This window comes from Poecile atricapillus, chromosome 18 (genome assembly GCF_030490865.1).
Source record: "Poecile atricapillus isolate bPoeAtr1 chromosome 18, bPoeAtr1.hap1, whole genome shotgun sequence".
Taxonomy (NCBI): domain Eukaryota; kingdom Metazoa; phylum Chordata; class Aves; order Passeriformes; family Paridae; genus Poecile; species Poecile atricapillus.
Window position 1 is genome coordinate 2,035,163 of NC_081266.1, and position 21,137 is coordinate 2,056,299.

Consider the following 21,137-nt stretch of genomic DNA (forward strand, 5'->3'; position numbering starts at 1 on the left):
TCTTTGATTTTTTTTTTTTTTTTAATGGGGGGTTTGTGTGGAAGGAAGGGAGATAATTTTTATCCTGAGGATCACTGTATTTGTACCACATATATTTAAATTTCCTTCCTTGTTAAAGTAAACAAAACTTCTTCAGTAAAACTTGAAATATGGTACTGAATATTTGAAAATTCACGACTTTCCACAGGCAATCTTGTCCAGAGAAAAGCTTTATTAAAGGAAGCTTGAAACAGTTATTAAAAGGGGAAAGAAATCTCTAAAAATATTATTAGTGTGATTTTTTGTCATTAAAATAACAAAAAATATTAATTATTAAAATTATTAAATTTGTTATTAGCTCTCAGGATGTATCTTTGCAATAGGACGAAACCTACTCAGTAAGAGCACTGGAGATTTTATCTCCATCACCTCCAAAATCGAGACAACCCCAGGCATTTTGCTTTATTTTCTAGAGTGTGTCTCTTCTCCTGGAAATGCTGCACAGAAACTCAAAGCTAGGAAACAAAATTTCTTTCCTAATTTTAAAATTCCTTAGAATATGTAATAGAGCTAATAGACATAACGAAAATGTACCACACTTTATCTGAGAAGGCAGCAGATCAGAGGGCTAAAGAGAGGGATTCTCCATATAAAATGATTTAATGACCTTTCTTCTACCATCTGCCCTGTGTAAATGCAAGAAGAAGGATGGGAAAAGGGTTGGTGTGATGCTCATTAAAAGGAAGTTCCTCCCATCCTGGCCTTTGGGGATGGAGTTGTGTTTTACTGCTTAAAGGCAATGACCAGCACATTTAGACATTGTTTTTACATTCACAGCTCTGACTATAAACTGCCAGCAGATATGTGCAAGGTGTGTCTATTATAAGAGATGAAATGAAAGGCACTCTAGTACAGAAGATATCAATAGTGCATCTAGGTCTGGAAATTATTAAAGAAAAATCCAAGTTCCAGAAACCTCAGGAACTGTACACAGAGAAAATAATGGTGTGTCATTCTCCTTCTGTAAGCAGTATTTTAACATTGAATAAATGCCCTGGCAGTTCTAGAAGCACTCCTGATCTGAGCCAGACATAGAGTCAGTCAGGTGACTCATACTAACATCATTTCCTTTTTACTTCTGTTGTTTGGTTGTTTATTTCTGTACTCTTTTTTTTTTATATTATAGAGTTTTTTGCAGGAAGCATCTTGATTTTCCCAGGAGGTAACATTTTATCAAAGGTGTGTTGATAATTGATGTCAGACTGGAAATGAGATTCTGGTCAGATCTGATGATTCATGCCCAGATATTTACCCAAGATGAAACTTAGCAAAGTGAGGTTTTTCAAACAAACAAGAGTTAACATCATGCTTCATGACAGTCCTAAATTGATAATAGCACAAGCCCTGCCACAGGTAGCATTAAATGAGCCTCTCACTCTGTATTCTGACAACTCCAAGGCTGTCTCACTTCCCTGTGTTTCCAGCATCTACTGTTTTTTGAGTGCAAACCTAGCAATCTCCTGGGAACAGAAGGTAGAAATTTCTTCAAGGGAGCAGCTTGTACAGCAGCCAGCTAGTACAGAACATGCAAAAAATTAAATAGGTGGTCAATCAAGTGGCATTTTCCGAAAGCTTTTTGTCTCCTTGCTTCTCACAACAGAGAAGAAGTAAAGACATTCTCCCTTTTTAATTCCTCTGCTACAAAGGCAAGGCTTCACCAGGCTGAGAAGCAGAGGGGGCCCTGGGACTCTGGTTTGACAAAATCACATTACTGACCCTAGGATCAAAACTGCTATCTCCTGTGTGACAGCTGTGATGTCTCTGAGCTCCACCACTGGGAAAATCCTCCAGGAAGGAAGAAAAACCTGCTGTCTTCCAAGTTCATAAGAGAAACTGCTAACCAAGAAAGCCATTCTGGAGGCACATTTGCACCTCTACCAAGCTAGGCGTGCTTTCAAATACAGACTACAAACCATGTAGTTTAGGGGTCATTATAGAGAGCTTGGTGGGCCATAAATCATGGTAAGTCTGCTAAAATCCATGGACAAATAAAAGGCAGTGAGTTTTCATCAGACTGCAGGAGATTTAAGGGCATGAGTCCTGTGTTTACCCAACTCTTCTTTGAGGATATCAAAAAGCTCTTCAATGGCACTTTCAAAGTCCTGTCAGAATAGCAACACAGGACAGAAGACAGCTCAGTTATCTGGCATTTCTTTGCTTTTAGATACACAATTGAACAGACATAATGACCTATGACTACCTGGTTTTATGATGTTTTCTAGTTGTTTATCAAAGAAATAGAAACAAACCCAGCATCTCTAAACCCAGAGTTTTCTGTATGCATTAGGATCATCAAAACCCAAGCCCTCCTATGGCTGTTGTGTACCCATTATCAACAACTCCTGTCTATTCTGGCACAAAAATAAGTTGGGAATAAAGTACTTGTTGTTGCAGAATAAACAGAAAATACCTCAGGCTGTCAACTGAAATTCAAAGCATTCAAAATGTTTTTATAACATAGGAGAGTGGTAACATTAGATTTAGTCTACCAGTTTTCACTGTGGAGTACAGTCATTTTGCTTTCCTCAAGTTTGAAATATAGTCAAAGTTTTTTCCAGCTGAAATTGTTAATATAGATCTGAATCAAATGTTTTTTTTTCTTCAGTGTTACTTTCTATTTAATTAATGTATTTATTCTGAACTAGATAAACATAAATAAATCACAGTTCAAGTTGAGGATTGTTTTCCAATAGGACTAAGTACTGTTTTTTGGGTTAGGTGTTCTAAACATGCTGTAATGTGATTACCAGTTTTAGTGAAAAACAAAGTAAGTCTTGAGTGATTAAGAATATCAGAAAGCAACAGGTCATCAGATTTCTGTAGATCAGTTTAATGAACGTAAATGAGGGGCAATAAAGTAATTGTTACAAGAGAAATACAGGTTGTGACAAAATATTCTGATGGAATCCTTGAGATTTGGTCAGAAAAAAATTACATTTTACAGGAAAAATATCTGGGAAGTATTACTAAAATTCTTATAACTGATCTGCATCTTAAATCAGAGGCATTCTGAGTCAGTGACTGTCAAACCTCAATAATTCATCTCCTCAGCTGTTTTGCACTATAAGGCATTTCTATAAAATGCAGAATTTTCTTCTCTAAAATCACCAGGTGGGAAATCATCAGAAGAGTTTACGTTTCTCAGCAGGAGATATTGCTACATTAATGAATGAGCGCTCTTGTTATCAGCAAAAACCATAAATGACTTAATCTCATTTGGATGCATATTTATTTTAATATCATCTTATCAACGGAACACCAATGTTACATATTATTACCTCTAAAATTAGCATTACACCAGGTCACATAATCACAGACTTTGTGCTGAGTCCTGGCTTAGCTGACAAGATCAATGAAACCTGAAATATTACTCCTGTACTAATAGCAGGTAATAGGTATAATAATAATGATAATATTATAATCTGAAATAAATCAGGGGTCCTGCCAGATTTTCTGTATTGATTGCTTCAATTTTTTTATTTTTTTTTTTAAAGCTGCAGGTGCTTGGGTCAGAAAACCATTTCCTAAACATAACAGATAGATAGATTTCTATATAGAATTTTATTCTTCACAGCCAGTAGAAGGTATGAATAACATGAGATTATAATGGCCACATATAATATTATATCAGTTGGAGAATGGCTCATCAGGATACCTGGTTTGCAGAGTGGAACACTTCAGCACATGAATAAAATTGCAAATGAAGAGAAGAGCTTGCTTTAGGAGACTGTGAAAAAGTTTCCTGTCAATGCTTATAAGTATGATCTGCATCTTAAAAAAGATGATAATAAGTTTAGAGGAAGAATTTAATTTTGGGGTGTCCTATTTTAAGTAATTTGGGTAACAATTTTGAGTTTAAAATAATCAGTACTCAGAAGTCTGAATAAATCTAGTACCAGGCTTACTGAATAAAGCCTTTCTTTAAGAAAAAAAAATTAAATTCAGGACACCTCAAAAACATTTTAACTTCTATTTTTCAGGGTTTTTTAAGGTGTCATTTCAGAGCAAGCACACAAACAGGTTCAACCCCTCCAAAGATCATGAATGTTTGCCAATCCCTGAGTGTTCCAATCTCATTTCTGCTTTAACCCGCCAATACCTGACCTTATTTTGAGTGGAAAAATGGCTAGATCATAAAGTTATGAACCAGTCTCCCAAACAGGAGGAGTTTTACATTGCAGTCAAAGGTATAATCACAGCTGAGTGAGCTGAAAATACTGAATCCAGCTGGATTTCAGTTCCAGTGCTGAAAAAGGCACCTGCTGCAGATTCTGGGAGGGTGATTGGACAGAAAGCCAAAATGCTGGGCTGGAAACTGAAATGTTCATAACCACTGTCATTTGAAGCTCAATGAATCAAAGCTAAAATTCCAGTGCCAAAACTGTTGTGTCCAGGCAAAAATTACTCTTTGGTGAAGAAATGAAAGGGTGGGAACTTCAGATAAAATAATGTTTATAATAATATTATTATATATAATGCTTATATAGCTTATAAGTTATATAATTTGTCAGACATGCAAAGCTCACCCAGAAGGAGGGAACATCTCAATAACTGTTAATAAATGATATAACATCCTGATTTTTGAAGCTGTATCTCTTTTGAGTAGGAAATATATCCTGAAGCACTTCCTTCCTTGTGTGTTTGCTGTCATCTAACTCGTACAAATAGAGGCTTTTAAAGCACTTACACAGTCCTGTTTCATTAGTGAATGTGAGTTAAGCTTTTTGGAACCTGCATCCACTGGGATATGATTATAAAGTAAACCTGAAAGACAAATTTTGACTTAGAAGTTTAACTTAAAAATCTTGTTTGTAAGTGCTTTGGAACATGTTATTTTACCTAGCTTGCATTTATTGACTGAAGAAATAAGATGTAACAGAGTGAGGAAGTGAATGCAAACATCCCAAATGCCAAGGTAGTCTGTTCAACTTCGGTGTGTCAAAAATATCTACCTTGGAAGATAAAGAACACTTCTTCTCACATCAGATCATTCAAATGTTTATGTGTAATAAAGAATTGTTATTTCCAGCTCAGTTTTTCTCTCTCCTCTGACTCTGTGGTGTTGATGGAGACTGACCTAAGAGCTGAAGATACAAATGGAAAGTTTGGTGGAGATACCAAGATTTCCACTTTTTTTCTGTAGATCCCAGAGGACATCTTCTGAGAGAAAAACTGAGGAGCATAAAGGAACAAAAATAGTTCATGCTGATCACTGAGCTGTCACTGCAGAGGGTAAGTTGCAGCAACTTAGAAAGAAGTGATTACAAGTAGGGAAGTAATTCCTTAACAGGATTTTCTCTTTCAAGCTGCACAATGCAGAAACTCACTCCTGCATCAACACAAACAATCCCAACCCTGCCTGCAGTCCCTGCCCAAAGGTCCCCTTTTTTTGAATCAAGTGGGCTGGGTTATTTGCAGATTTTCATTGTTAACACCAAATGTTGGACCAATTTAGTCTCGTTTCTGTAATCATTTCTGTTCCTTGTATTTCCAGTCCTTTTTCTTTGCTCTCTTAATTCAGCTTTCAAAATAACACCCAAGAGCTGATGTCTTGCAGAGACAGCCCATGTGTGCTCTCTGCACTGTGTTTTGGTAACTGTTTTCACCATTTCATCTGTTTTTCAGAGGTAGAATAATTCAGGTGATACATCAATTTGACACATTTTTATTTTGATTTTGGCCCATCCATACTTCCTTAGGTATGTGCTGCCACGTCAGTTTTGTTCTGCAGTTCTACATTTATTGAAATGTTCAGTCCTCCCAAACCTTTTAGGGATCAACAGGAGCATATTTGTTCAAGAAATTGCTGCTTCTTTCCATTCAAATATTAATATTTTTTTGCAAGTTCAAACTGACTGGAAAGTGAATCCCTTCTCCATTAGTCTCATCAATACAGAGATGATGACAACTGACCCAAAGACAGGTCTTCTAGACCTACTAATGCTTGGATGACTTTCAGAAGTAACTGCTGAATTTCCCATATCCCTGGAGAATTTGTCAAATTCCCTGGAATAAGGGCATTTGTGAGACCTGGATGGCAAAAGCATTTCTTACTCTCCATAATGCTTCTTTTTAACCAACTCAGTGCATTCCTGAAGTCAAGGAAAACAACAAACAACTTCAAATCCTGTGTATTTTAATGAGGATTAAAAAAAGACTAGTGGGCTGAAATTAATGATGATTCAGAAATGAGTCAGCTATTGAATTCTCCTTCAAAATCTGTTTTCAAGAAGGGAAAAAATAAAAAGAATAGTATGAATAATTGGAAACTAAGGAGCTTTTGCAAGTAAATACTTGCAGCTACTTAGTGTAAGTAAGGAATTCCAGAAAGCATGCATAAGAAAGAGCAAATTAATTAGTGCTGTTACTGCAGGTATCTTTTGAAAATAATTGATAGCTGCTAGGATTTCAGGTGAATGCAGCAAAGAAATTGTTATTTTGAAAGACTTGAGAGATCTGACTGCATATGAGAGATTTATCCTTGAAGTGAGTTGAACACAACATCCATCCCTGCTCAGGGATGTGGCCCTAATCCCACGGGGCACTCAGGGTGGGCTTGAAGAATTCTAGGCTGTCCCTTATGTTTTCATATTTCACCCTGATGCATTAAATTTATGTTATCTTTTAAATTCCAAGAGTTTTCATAGAAAGGAAAACATGTATGTTTGTTTGAAACTGAAGTCAGTTCTGTTGTTCTGCTGCACTGGATATAATGCTTGACAGAAAGGCATTTTGCCAAGAAATCATTTGATAAATTCTGAAGTTTAAGAAAAAAATAGTGACAACATTTAACACTGCTTTAGATGACAACTAATGAGTTCACCTCCTAGACTGGACGGTCAAATTATTCACACCTGATGGATTTGCATCAGTAGAGGCCTTGTCACCAAAACAAATCTGACAGATTTTTTTTCTCTTTGTGTCATATATCTGTGATGTATTTTACTGCCTGTAGATTCTACTCCGGAATAAACCTATGGCAACATCCATGGGTATGCACCATGTAAAAAAAGAATGAACCTTTCTCATGTTTTGCAATAGTTCAGACATAAATATCAAGAAGTGGAAAACCACTTTTTTTTTTTTTTTTTTTTTTTAATGTGTTCCAGCTTTGTCTTGGAGAGGAGATATTAAAAAAAACAAAAGGGAAAGACCTTAAGCAAAGCATATTTAGCTAAAAAATATAAAAAGTATTTCTGTATTGATTTTGGACATCAGGTACTTCCTAAAAAGTGGGGAAGATTCCACACACTTATTTTCCTGAGCACTAACAGAAAAGATAAAAATAATTCCCTCATCTGCTTTTAGACACAGATAGTAAGATAAGAAAAGACTTTCATTCTTTTTCTATGTTTTCCTCTTGCCCATTGTGCAAGAAGCACTGAACAATGGAAATTTATGTTGCAGTTGACAGCGTGTCACTTTTGGTGTGTTTCTTCTGGGGGTGGTGATTCCACGCCTGCTGTGGGTGGGCAGTCTGTTCCAAGCATTTCTGTCAAGAAACTATTCCTGATGCCCAAGCTGAACCTCCCCTGGCACAGCTTGAGACCTTTCATCCTTGTCCTCTTGCTGGTTACGTGGGAGAAGAGCCTGACTACACCCTCCTGTCAGGGAGTTTTAGAGAGCCACAAGGTTGCCCTGAGCCTCATTTTCTCCAGGCTAAAGAAAAATAAATAATTTCTCCAGTTTGGATGGCTGGAGCATCTCTACCTTCAGTAAATACCACTTCATTTGGAAAAAAGTCCCAGTCTTCTCCCTTCAGCTGCTGCAATGACTGCTCAGTGATGGTCATTACAGACAACACATTTCAGAACAATTTAGCATTTTGCTCAACAGAATTTTTAATTTTTTTTTTTTATTTTTTATTATTTTTAAATTTTTAATCTATTAACCATATCCCACTGAGCCTTGGGCATCTATTTTAAATGATCAGCCGTCCTGTTGTGAAATGGTACTCAAATGCTCACCTTTTTATTTAAAGCAATAACAAGTTGTCAAGCTCCAGGAGATGTGAGCACAGCGAGAGCAAACCAACGGATGCACAAAGGCAGCTTTGAGTACAGGAGCTAAAGTAGATGATCCGAGGGAATTTTAAGGTGTGTGGAAACGTGGATGGGTGTTTTTCCTGCCTGATGATGAATTTCTCCCGGAATAACCAAAAGTGAATGTGAAGAACACATCGATATCTGCGATAGTCATTGTGAGCAGCGCTGTCATTTCAGTGCCCTCTGCCGGACCCTGCCTGGCATCTCAACACAGCCACGAGTACTTCTGGTGTCTCAGAATCTTTTGAATTAAAAAAAAAATAATGATAAAAAAAGTATTTTTAAATTAAATTCATTAAATTAATTAATTTAATTTAATTAATTAAAAATCAAATTAATTTCCCTGGCTCGGAGACTTTTAAAAAAACCAACCAAACGATTGTCTTTGTGAACACGTGTGTTGTTTCGAGCAGGCATAACTTTTTCAGCCCAGGTAGGACAGAATGCTTCCTGGAAAAATACTGCTTTTGCCAATTTTGAGATGAAAACCAGGTGCAATGATGCAATTCAGTGAGGTGCTTGGCTTAAATGCTTTGGCTTACTGTGAATTTTGATTGAATTTGATGAAATCAGAAAGCTCATCCTAGACTTGAGCTTTTCTTGCCTATGTCAGTCCCCTGCATGGATCTGCATACAGGATCAGGATCACCTTTTGTGGGTCTTTGGCATGTGGATGTTCTGGCAGCATCTTTGATCCCACTAAAAATATAAAAAAGCAGACTGGCTCTGTCAGAACTGGCAAGGAGGTTTTTCTTAGTTGAGAATCTGGTTCTGTTTGTGTAACTTGTTCTGCTACTGGTAATCAGGTACACATAAAGCACTTCCATACTTGTTTGTTAGTGTTTATTGTTGTTGTTTGCAGTTTTGCTATTAGTTATGCTTTCTGTACAGGGTTATTATTTATTATTTAGTTACTCACAGCATTTTGAATGGCACTTCTAAAAGAAGCTGACCTGGTTCACATGCCACTGGTCTAAATTGCTTTCTAAATAGAGGATTCATTCTCTGCATCAGAAGAACCTGGCAAACGCTCTTTGATCTTGCAATTGTCTTCTTTATTCATAGCAGCATCTTCTTGTCCATTCTCTAGAGGCTTGGAGTTCTTATTTTGAAAGTGTTTCTTTAGCAATATATAAAAAATTATTCCAACCAAGTAGGAAGGACCTCTTAAAACTGCTCCTAAACCAAGGAAGACATACCTGTGGGACAGAGCATAGAAGATTGGGCCAGGCATTGAATTTTACAAAAACACTGAAAAAAATAATTTAACGGCTTTCAAGGCTCCCTTACATATATATATAAAAAAAAAAACTCAAGCAAAGACATTAAAACTCATTGTTTGTGAATGATACCAAAAACTGGACATTTTTACTTGCAAAACTTCTCTGAAGGAACTGATAATTCCTTTTTTTTTTTTTTTGGAAGATTCTTGGATCACTTTAAAGCTTTAGATTCTTTAGGGCAGGAAGTATTTTGAGGTCACCAGCATGGTCTATTGTATGTAAAAATAAAAAACATCAGAAATGGCCAAGGCTTGAGTGAAACAGAGAAAAATCTATGGAGTGGTCCCTCAGGAGACTGATAGAGTTTGGGTTTCACCAACATCTACAGCTACTCAGTACAATATTCCTTCATGGGCTTTTATCTCAAAAGTGGCCAATGCACAGCATTAACATTCTTGCCAGTGTGAACAAACTACCTGCAAATAAGGTAAATTAGGGTAACTTTCCTCTTCATGGTAAAACCTAAAGTCTGAGGTATTTTTAATTGGCTCTAAGTATATGAAGAATACACAGTTCATTCCAGATATCTCTGTCATGGATATTAAATTTCTTTTGTACAACATGGAAACTGACTAAGAATGAAGAGTTTAACATTTGATCTTGAGCTTTTTTCAATTTCAGGAATTCTGGACCGACTTAAAGTTGAGCCCAGGGTTAGTATCTGACCATGATTTTGGGTCACACACTAAAGTGTGAGTGAACCAAGCATGTCCTTCCACAGAGAGGGTTTTTGTGCCCTAATTTGCTTTACCTGTTTGTAATGGAGTCATAGAGCCTGCAAGCCCCTCGCTTCCCACAGCTGGTGCTTCCCCATTTCAAGCATGTCTTGTCGATCGCTGCACCGAAATAAACCGGTGCTGGAATCCCAGCTGCAAGGAGACAGGCAAAAAAATGGGACAAGGTTTCACAGGGAAGGACATCTTCTCAGAAATCAGCTTTATATTTCCTTAGTGGTGATTGCACACTTTGAGGGCGGCACGAGGTGGGTTGGGCTCTGCGGTGATTTCTCTTACCCAGCGTTCTCATGATGAGTGTGTACAGACCAACTGCGAGAGCTTTGAGCTCTGGCTGAACACATCTGAAAAAAAAAGAGGTATAAGTAAGAAGTGTTGGCCTATTTAGTGCTTAGACATGCCTATTAAACTGCTATTAAATAACCTGAATTTATTACTCTTGTTGATGGAAAGCCAAAATTTGAGAGAAGAGTGCTTCCTTCCTCTGCTGCAGTGTGTTAAGTGGTATGAAAAAGGTGAATTTGTCTGCTGATTTCCATCAAATAGCTGCTGGAAGGTCCATTCCCTCTGCATAATTAAGGACTTGAACTTTTAAAGTCATAATCAGAGCCTTTTTCTTACGGAAATGGACTCTAATTATCTTCACTCTTGGGCATACATTTCCCTCACTTACTCAGAGCCCCATCCAACCTGACCTGGAACGCTTCCAGGGATGGGGCAGTCACAGCTTCTCTGTGCCAGGGCCTCACCACCCTCACAGGGAGGAATTTCTTCTAACCTAAACTTTCCCTCTTTCAGTTTGAACCCATTACTCCTTGTCCTACCACTACAGCTCCTGATGAGCAGGAAAGTCCTTTTTTTCCCTAAGGTAAAGAACCAAACATGACTTTGAAAGCCTCACTAGAAAGCCTTTGATAAACAGCCTGCTGTACTCACCTAAATATAATCATGTATGCAGGAGTGGCTCCCAGGGCGTAGCAAAAGCCACCTATAACTTGTATTACTGTGTAATAAATGAACTTCATCGAACAATCATCGCTTTTTGGACATTGTCCCATGGTGGCAGAATTGTTTCCTACCCATGAACTGTTGATTTCAAGACATCTGCAGTTATGGAAGACCTGGAAGACACAAAAGAGTTTTGGTAGGACACTGCTCATGAAATGGGGATTCTGTTGGAGAGAAAACAGAGTAAAGAGACGGCTCTAGACCATTTATGTTCTGGAGTGACCACCTGGCATCAGGAAACATGCAGATGGCACAGCACAATGAAGGTTTACATCCATGGACTGGAACTTTGGCACTCTGGGCATTATCTCCAGCACTCCATGCCAAGCAAAAATCAGTCACCCAGAAGAAGAAGAAGCAGTTTCCTGATATCCCAAAGTCTCACATGGAGGAAGCAAGCTGCCTTTTCTTAACCCATTTTTCATACTTAAACATTAATGATCACTAGCAGGGAAGATACTACTCTATCTTCAACTGTTAGGTTAAGCCTCAGGGCAGCCAAAATTATGTTTATGAAAGGCAAAGCCTATGGACAACCTTCAGGCAACATGAAATCATTTGATTTGTGTGTTTCCCCCTCTTGTGCTCAACCTAGAGATGACAAAAGTTAATATCTAGAACACAGAGCTAGAGCTTTTTGCTTAATGTGCAATAACTCAGAGAAATATCTCTTTTCTGTGCTGTTTGTAGCCAGAAATCAAAAATACCTTACTGACTAGTCCCCAGTAACTCTGATTTTCCAAAAATGCATTATCCTACTAAATCTGTGATGTTGCATGGAAAATAAGCAGGTTAGAAACCTTGGAAACCAAAGCAGGGTCTTACTGTGTTCTTTCCATGTCCCACGGAAACCTCGCACCCAGCCAGACACGCCGAAACATAGGTGATTCCATTGGCTCCACACACAGGATCCCACACATTGGAGGCACATTTGCAGTGAGAGTTGCATTCAGAAAATAAGGAATTGTTGTGGTACGGAATGGGGTTGCTTGGAAGTTAAGTTCAGACAAGTGTAAGAAATTTTTAATTCAGTGCTGAAGTCAGTGAAGTCCCTTCTGTGTGACAGTGCTGCTGTTCTGAAACCCTCCTCATATGCCCAGGACAAGTTCTCACAGCTGAGTTTCTACATCTCTATTGGTCTATTTGAGATTCCACCCTCCTTGCACTGATATTAAAGTGATTACTAGATTATAGAGAATTTAAAAAAAACCCCAAACACTGCTACTGATTTTACAGATGTAGACAGAAAAGAGAAAGGTCAGTTGAACTTCCCCCTAACTGATTTTAGAGCTAGCAAGAGTTACAACAGTCTTATCAAGTATATCTTTATTGGTTGGTAAAAATGCACCAAGGACAGAAACCAGATCTCCTGGTCTCTGTAGTTAAAAAATACTCCTCTCTTAAAGCCTAGCTGAATTTTTCATAGAGGATATGAAGAATGCAGTTCTTTTCTTTTGCTTTCAGTAATTCTTTGTGTATTGAGCAAAAAGATATGTCTTCATTTATCTTCTCCTTTCTAGGTAAATAAAATTTACGTGCTTGCCATTTTTTCATCCCAGTGCTTCCTAAGCATAATTCCTAATTCCTAAGCATATTCCCTGGCCCACCATTTACATTCCTAGTGAAAATATTGCACAGAAATACCCACCCATCCCCAGCAAAACAACCTACATTGCTAATGATGCAATTCCTAATTAATCTTTAACCAGCACTGGGCTTTGTCAGGCTGACACTCTGCTGACCAACAAAACTACCCCAGTGACATGTGGCAGTGTTCACTGTCTTTCAAGCATTGCAAAAGCATGTTTCTCTTTTAGCCTTGATGTCACAGTACCTTTTTTGAGAACTATGGAGAAAACCACAATCTTTTCTATTTTATACTCACCCTTGATAGGACACTGTCATTCCTGCCACCGAGTAGTTATCACAGCCAACAAAAAAGTGTAACAAACTGATGACATAGGACAAAAATGACATGATAAATGAAAACTTTGTCGCTCCAATGATGCTCATTTTATACTTTTTCATTATAAGCCCTCCTAGGAAAATGCCAAGACCTACAGGAGGTAAGGATGTCACTCCTGAAAGAGATTGTAGAAGGGGAATGTAAGAATTAAAGAATCATTTTAGTCTTAAGAGCCAAAGTCTGCCCTTAGTTTTTTGTTCCTGGTAGCTTTATGGTCTGTTATGACTTCAGAAAGGTTTGTGCTCAGTCCAACCCCTGGGCTGCACAAGCTGTTTGTGAAGTGCCAACCCTCCAAGCCCACTTCCATTGCAAGGAACTCCCCAGATGCTTCAGCAACTAAAACTCCCACACCACACTCATTGCATATTTGGGGTGCCCTTGTTATAAGTATAATATAAGTGCAAAGTAATGGAATATAACTTAAAAATTTCTTATGATCCCGTAAGTAAAAACCCTGTAATTTTTAATAATAATTAAATAAATATTAATTAAAATAATTAAATAAATAATAATTAAAATAATTTTTATAATTCAGGTTCAGGTCAGACTGCCTCAGTCTATTCTGCATGGAATTCAGCCCCAAATAAAGCACAGCAGAACTTACCCCCATGCACTGCTTACAGCATAAGCAGTCCTTGCACAGTGGAACTCACCTATTAGAAAGTTGGATTTGGATGTAGATTGTCCATACTGCTGTTCCATGTACTTTGGTTTGTAAGTCAAGAAACCAATAAAACCACTGAACTGTAACAGTGAGCAACACAAAAATGTAAAGTACATTCGATTACCCAGTACTTTTTTCAGGGAGTTATAGAAATCTGAAAGAAAGGGACATATGAGTTGGCATTGGAAGATGCATGGCATAATTACTGGTGAGTAACCTGCAAAACTTAGGGCAAGGTCCTGCTCTCAGCTCTCCAAGTGCAAGTTGTACTGATCTTCATCTGCATGAGGGTATTTGAAAGCAAAATCAGGCTCTTGAAAAACACCAGAAGTTGAGATACAGGAAGAGAATCCTAAAAGAAGACAGAAGTATGGGTAAAGGCCTGGCTGCTCTATTGAGATATGCACATGAAGACTAAGGGGCTCCACACAGCACAGATTTTGTTCAGCTTGCACGAATATTATCACAGGCTCAAGGCTAAGTGAGAGCCCCCTTGGTGGAGATGTCCAGTGTCTTCCACTGGGGTCTGAACAAAAAATTGACAAATGAAGCAAAGCAACTTCTTTCCATCACCTTTCTACCACTTTTTTTTCTTTTTTTTTTTTTTTTTTTTTTTTTTTTTTTTTTTTTTTGCCTAAGGACTGCACAACGACAGCTGTTCAAGCCTGATGTATTTTCATCAGGCATCAATGTACTTCAGAGTCTCCAGGAACTCTCTCAAATGAATAATTTGTCTTTCCACACTGCAAAAGGAGCCTTTGAATATTTTCTTTAGGTTCAGATACCGGAACACTTTTCCACTGTTCAAATTTCTTCCAGCACAAAATTTTAAAGGTAGGTGCCACTCAGGTGATGATTTATTTCAGGTGAAGCATGCAGAACCTCAGAGTCCTGAACAAGCTCTTTCACTTCTAACAATTTTTGGTGGACCTTTCCTTTCCAGGGGATAGCTGCCTGGTTTAGATGGAAGTGCAGGGGAGGCAAAATATTTTGCAGAACTGTTACATTTCCTATATGAGTTGTGCCTATTGCTTCTCACATTTATACAACATGAGAAACACTTGCCTTTCAGCATTGCTGACCACTTCCTTGGCTTCTTTTTTTCAGGAGAAAGTTTATTCTTCATGGCACCTGTGCTTTCCAGGAGACCATGTGAAGTTTTGTCCTTATTGGCTTCCTCTGGCTTTTTCAGACTCTTTGGCAGGAAGCAGAATGGAATAGCAGATAGGAAACTGGTTGCTCCACCTATTAAAAAGCCAAGCCACCATGCACCCACCCAGCGGGAATCCTGTGGGGTGATAGTGATGCTCCCTAGAAATGAAGAAAACAGGCGCAAGTTACCCCAGTGAAGAAGCTGAATGTTCCCAACCTTTTTTCTTCTATGACAGCTACATTTTATAGTGTCTGACTTCCAACAATAAACATCTAATGAGGGACCATCCCTGAAGAGAAGGCATCAGGAATCACACCCTGAACAGTGTTATACAATCAGAGATTGGTTTGGAAGGTGTCCTGCAGGCAGGGACACCTTCCAGTTGAGCAGGATGGTCTGAGACCCATCCAACCTGGCCTTGAACCCTTCCAGGTATGGGGCATCCACAGCTTCTCTGGTTCCTGTTCCCTACCATCCTCACAGGGAAGAATTTGTTCCTAGCATTCTAATCCCAACTTACTTTATTTTGGTTTGAAGCCTTTCCTGTTTGTCCAGTGTTATTTTATCTGCATTTTTTACACCTTTCACTGACTGATATTTTGTGGCAGACGTAGCAACACCAAAGTCCTTACCCAACACATGGGAAACCAAAAGGGGTGGCAGACAGACCTCAAGTTTGATGTGTTTTTTGGCTCCTGAGACCATCCTCTGCTTTCCTGAATTGTGTAGGTCACTATTAAGCAATTGGACATTCTCTGTAGCGTCAGTGAAATTACCCATGGCTTAAAATGTATTGCAAGGAAAATAAGAGTAGCTGGTTGTATTTTTATGATTTTTAATTCTGACATGTTTGGTAGGGAACCAAGATTATAAGAATTTTCACTGCATGACTGGAATTGGCTCACTGTCTTTATTCTTAAATAAAATCAAACACTGTCTTAACAAAGGGCAGAGACAAAAATCTTTCACCTGTCTAACTACAGGATTCTGAAGAGCTGAAAGCTTCTCTGTCCTGCTTGAAAAACAAGATCACTGAAGAGGAACAGGATGAAGGACCACAGCCACCACTTACAGGGATTGCTGTGTGCCCTCTGGCATTGTGCAGATGTGAATACACACATGTGTTTTCAGTTCATCTGAATAAGCAAGGGCTGAGAAAAAGGGTATAGCATGCTGCAAAAACGATGTGAAATGTAAATAATGTAATATATTTATATATTACATTATATATATGTAATATATATATGTTATGTATATATATTGTATATATATATATACATAACATATATATGTTATGTATATATAATGGATATATATATATTTATATATTACATATATATATATATATGGAAAGGGTGGGCAATTCTCCCAAACTGTAAAGCTGCTGTGCTAGCAGAACCTTTTTTGTTAAAATTCCATTTTAGAAAAAAAGTCTTGATTCTGTGAGAGTTCTTGGTACTAATTCTTAGAGTTGTGTATTAGAATCGTTTAATCTTAAAGCACACTTCCAAAATATGTTTCCAGTCTAATTCTGCCTTCACTCTAAAAGCTTTCAGTAATTTAGCGAAATTGTAATAAATTATACAATAAAAATAATTAAATAAATATAATTCAAATACATTAATATAAGTAATATAAAGAAAATATATGCAAGTGTTTATAGGAAATTCTTATGGACAAGTATTTGCTTACTTTCACTTTTTCTCTGTTTTGCTTACCTGGATCCACAAATCCAATATCCACATACAGTTTTGCACATAGAGATCCCAACAGGAAACCAAACATAGGGCCCATCATGGCTATTGTGTGCAAACACGCTGAAAATACAATGAAGCAGATGCTAGTACCCTCTAATGGCTGAATGCTGTCTTCTGCAGAGGGTGATGGACCTCTTACACCACTGATTTCTCAGTTTATTTCATGTTGAGATTACCTACATACACAGGAACATTCTCTTCTTTAGCAAAATCATCGAGGTAAGAGATGCCCAGGGGTGTTATTGGTGTCTCACCAATCCCACGTAACATGTTCCCCAGTAAGATATATATCCACATATATGATGATGGTTCCTTCTCACAGCCTGCAGATGACAGTTTACACCTTTGTAATAAAATATTTGAATGGGAAACAAGGAAAAATCACAGGAAACGTAGCACATGAAGTGATTATAGATTAGAAATCAAGGTATTAAGAATATTTCCTTATAGGAGATAAATGAAAAGCTGTCAACCCCACGATAACTTTCCATGATCTTTTAATAACACATTCTTCCACCCCCATTGCATTTGATTTCTAAAAAACACAGGTAAGTATCACCCATCAGAAAAAATGCTCATTAAAAAATAACTTACTGGTATTTTCAAAAATATATTACCTGGCATATATAATGAATCTTTAATGTGAGAAGCTTGAGATGGTTTCTGGTGCAGAGCTTGGCTCATTCTCTACCTGTGTCCCATGCAAGCAACATATAAAACAGTAGTATTCCATATTGTAAGGAGGATAATGGCAATATCCATTTATTTAATGGCAATATCCATTTATTTAATGGCAATATCCATTTATTTCTCTTAAACTCTATGCAGTTTTATGGGGAGTTTTTACACTCCCCAACTCCAGGTCCTGGGTAGCTGAATCCTTGCAACCAAGGATGAAACAAGCTCCCATATTTTGAACTTTCATTTACATTTCCTTACCTGATGGTGAGACTTCCAGGACAGTGTCATTCACATCTTGATGCAGGGAACAGGGATTTATGCTGGAAGTTAAGTTGGCTGAAGCAGCTTTATGTGGTGCTGTCTCATACTTATAGCTGCAAACACACAGCAGTAGGTTTAGAAGCAGTGCTCACCAGGGAAACACCAGCATGGGAGGGATGGAACCACTTTGCTGCTGTTTCCCTAAAGCTAAAGATATCTTTGATTAAATATAAATTCAAAGGGCTACTGAAGGAGCACATAAGATTATTTAAGAGCATTTTAGAAAAACAAAATGCTAAAATTAAGAACAAATGAAACTTAGAATTCTCTGTCTGGAGGGCATAATGTTTTAAGCTGGAAAATTCAAAAGGGCTTGTAAAAGTATTTCAAATAGGATTGAATTTTTGGTGTCTAAATTTATGGTCAGGTCCAAGTGAGCTGCCTGTGTTGACCCCACAGCCAAGGAGAAAGAGAAGAATGTCTTGAGTTTGAGCAAAGGTCCCCTTCCATCTTTGATGTGTGTTTGGTCTGTTCAGCTGCTTTAACATGATCCCTCTCCCAGAAACGAGTGCTGCTGAGGGGCAAAGTACAATTAGTTTTAGCAGAGCAGCATGGCAATGCACACATTCTGCTTCAAGGAATTGCCCTTGCTCTATTAGACCAGTCAGACTTATTTTCCAGGTTGAAACAACGAGCAGCCATCAGGAGACACAGTGCAGAGCAGTTCCCCTGCAAATGTTCAGGCTCAGGTTCGTGAGTTGCCCAGTGTAGACAGGTATGATACATGGTCTGTCTTAAAGACAAACTGATGGAAAGCCTGGTTCTAGTGCAAGATCCACTAACATTAAAGAAAACATTTTTCAGTTTTCTTTTTACAGGAGTATACCTAAAATTATTCTAATATATTTAAGAAATCAACAGAAATATGTCTCACTCTATTTGTCATCTCTGCGCCCAAGTTATAGCTAGAAACATTATCACATATGAGCATAATGGGGAAATTCCCTGAGCCTGGAGAAGGTAAATGAAAATTAACCAAATATGGAAAGTCAGTTTAGCCAGGCAGGTGCATTTGGAAAAGGAAAAACCTGGTATGAGTTCTACCAGCACTCATCCATCTGCAGCTCTAGCATAATTTCATGCTTTGCTTCCTTTCTGAACAAGCCTGAGTGGAAACTGAAGCATTCACTGTGATTTTCTCATTTTTTCGAGGAGCTGCACTTTCACTTCAGAAAAGCTCTATTTTTCAGATGAACATTCAGCATCACAATAATGATGTGTGTGCCATGTGAGGTTCATTGCACTTGGAAGTGAGGTTCTACAGGCCTTTGGAAATCTAAGGCTAAAGATACAACAAGTTTCATTTAAAAACCAGAAAGTGCAATGAAACTCCAGTGTTAAGTTACCCAAATTCACCATGATTAGTACTTACTATCCCATGAAGAAATGAGGCATTGCTGATAAAAAGCATCCCACAGCCATAGTAAAGCATCCCACAGCTATTATTTTGGGCCTATGGAGCTTAGCTCCAAAATAGCTGACAAATGCAATCACCAGCAAGTTGCCTGCAAGGAAATGAACCAGAATTAGTGCCAGATGCTGCCTCATGTTTCTCTGAGTAGTTTTCTGCGTGTTAAGGAATATCCAATACCCATCTCAAAGCTGCTGTCGACGAAACCTGCGGTAGATGACGTCAGGTCAAACCTCCGCTCAATCTGAGTGATGGAGCTTTTCATTATCGTACCAGACAAGGCTTTACTGAAGTAGCTGAATGACAGAGCAGCCAGAAATACCTGGGGAAAGATTCAGACAGAAAATGGGAGGTAGAGGCAGGAAAACTGGTCACAGAGGGTTCAAATATATTTAAAACTGTGCGGAGCAGTCACCGTCACAACATTTATTTGTTACTCAAATTGGAGGGGCAAATTTGGGTTAATCTTAACTTCATACATTCTTTATTTCAATCAATTTGGCATCAAAATAAAGGCTTTATTCAAGCTTTTATGATACATCAATATGAGGAATGTGTGAATAATCAGTAGTGACTGATTGAGTTAATCTCTGTGTCACATGATATATTTTGAAATATGCATTTTATCTATATCCCATATATCTCACAAGGAAAAGCTTAATGCTCTTGGTAGTTTGACTGTTGCTTCCACCAACACACATTGTGGCTTTTGCAAAGAAAGATTTATTTGGTAAAATGTTTAAGTTTGTTTAAATATTATCCAGATATTTCCACATAGTCTAAAAAACAAATAGACTTATTGCTCACTTGGAAAGAGTTCCAATGCAACAGAAACTTGGGTAAATAAACAAAGTAAATACAGGTTTGGACATTGAAATACTATCTACTCTAAGAAATGAAGCCAATCTGGGAAGTAAGAGCTTGAAATTTGGTATATTTACTCTCTTTTTGTCAGGAATGAAGAGAAAAATCTCCCAAGCGCGGGGTTTGCCCTATGTTCTATATTTCCTGAGCTTGACTGGCAAAAAATCTGAGCATCACCCTTTGTGCCTTATGCCAGCAGTGCTCTCAGAGAGCTTGGCTGAAATCACAAACTGCTGATAAGCATGAAAACACAAACAAAAATTAATGGGGTCATTTGGGTTTTAAAATGCAATCCTCAGGCCAGCCACAAAGCATTTGATGAAATATGGTTCACCTCACCTTATTTTGACCCTACAAGACTGGTGGTGACAGCAACCTCTAGACAAGTGTATTGTAGGCACCTAATTGAGGCTGGCTCTTCCTCTTGAAGCTGCTGCCTCTCTCTAATGACCAAGATGGGGATCCACCTACAAGTAACTTGTGAGTAAATATGGTAGATCCTGAATTTTTATTTTATTTAGAAAAAAGATGAGATCTGACTATCCCCTGTACCTCCAGTGTGTGTCCAGTTCCACAAAAGACAGGGGGAACAAGGATGAAGGAATTTGTCATGTCACATCTTGAACAACATTTCTTAACAGATAACAATGGTAATTCATGGTGATATTGCTAAGGCACCAAACCTTCAATCCAGTGCAAGAGGAAATCTTTTTGACTGGTGGGTTTTTGTTTCCTTCATCATCCAAAAGCTGGTCAGGGTCTGCTTCCTGGTTGGAGTCATTGACATTGCTGGGTTTGGTTTCCACTGTCATGACTGATTTCTGTACTGGGTGATCTGAACTCAAGAGAAAACAGTAATAAATGCCAAAGCACATATGCCAAAATAGAGTTGTTTAAGGACCACTGATGAATCTGGTGAAACTAATTACAGGAAAATGCTGAGAGGCTGAAACTCAACCTTTCTACTTGAAACAATTTAGCTGAATGGCTTTCATGTTTCAAAGAGTGTATTTGTTTAAATTCTGAAGTATCTAGTTTTGACACCTCTTTTTAAGAGACATAAGCATCCCCCTTTCTACCTTGTCCTATCTTTTAATGCTAAAAAGGCAATTTTGACAGAAGAGGAAGAGGCAAAGTCTCTCTCCAAAAATAACAAGGGTCAACAAAGCAGTAGTGTTGAAGCACAGGGAGTCCTAGGAAGCTCTAAATTT

The 21,137-nt window shown here is 38.0% G+C and overlaps 1 protein-coding gene across 1 annotated transcript; it reads right to left on the reverse strand.

The window, feature by feature from the left end:
• Positions 1–8,912: 8,912 nt before the first annotated feature.
• Positions 8,913–20,758, reverse strand: LOC131586168 (solute carrier organic anion transporter family member 1B3-like). The gene is made up of 14 exons (XM_058853022.1): positions 20,610–20,758; positions 19,243–19,384; positions 19,024–19,156; positions 17,589–17,704; positions 16,826–16,972; positions 16,611–16,709; positions 14,805–15,050; positions 13,729–13,893; positions 12,995–13,190; positions 11,935–12,097; positions 11,038–11,222; positions 10,381–10,445; positions 10,119–10,236; positions 8,913–9,283 (listed from the first exon to the last, which is right to left on the reverse strand). The coding sequence occupies exons 1-14, from the start codon at positions 20,736–20,738 to the stop codon at positions 9,070–9,072; spliced, it is 2,118 nt and encodes a 705-aa protein (XP_058709005.1). The 5' UTR covers positions 20,739–20,758; the 3' UTR covers positions 8,913–9,069.
• Positions 20,759–21,137: the final 379 nt, after the last annotated feature.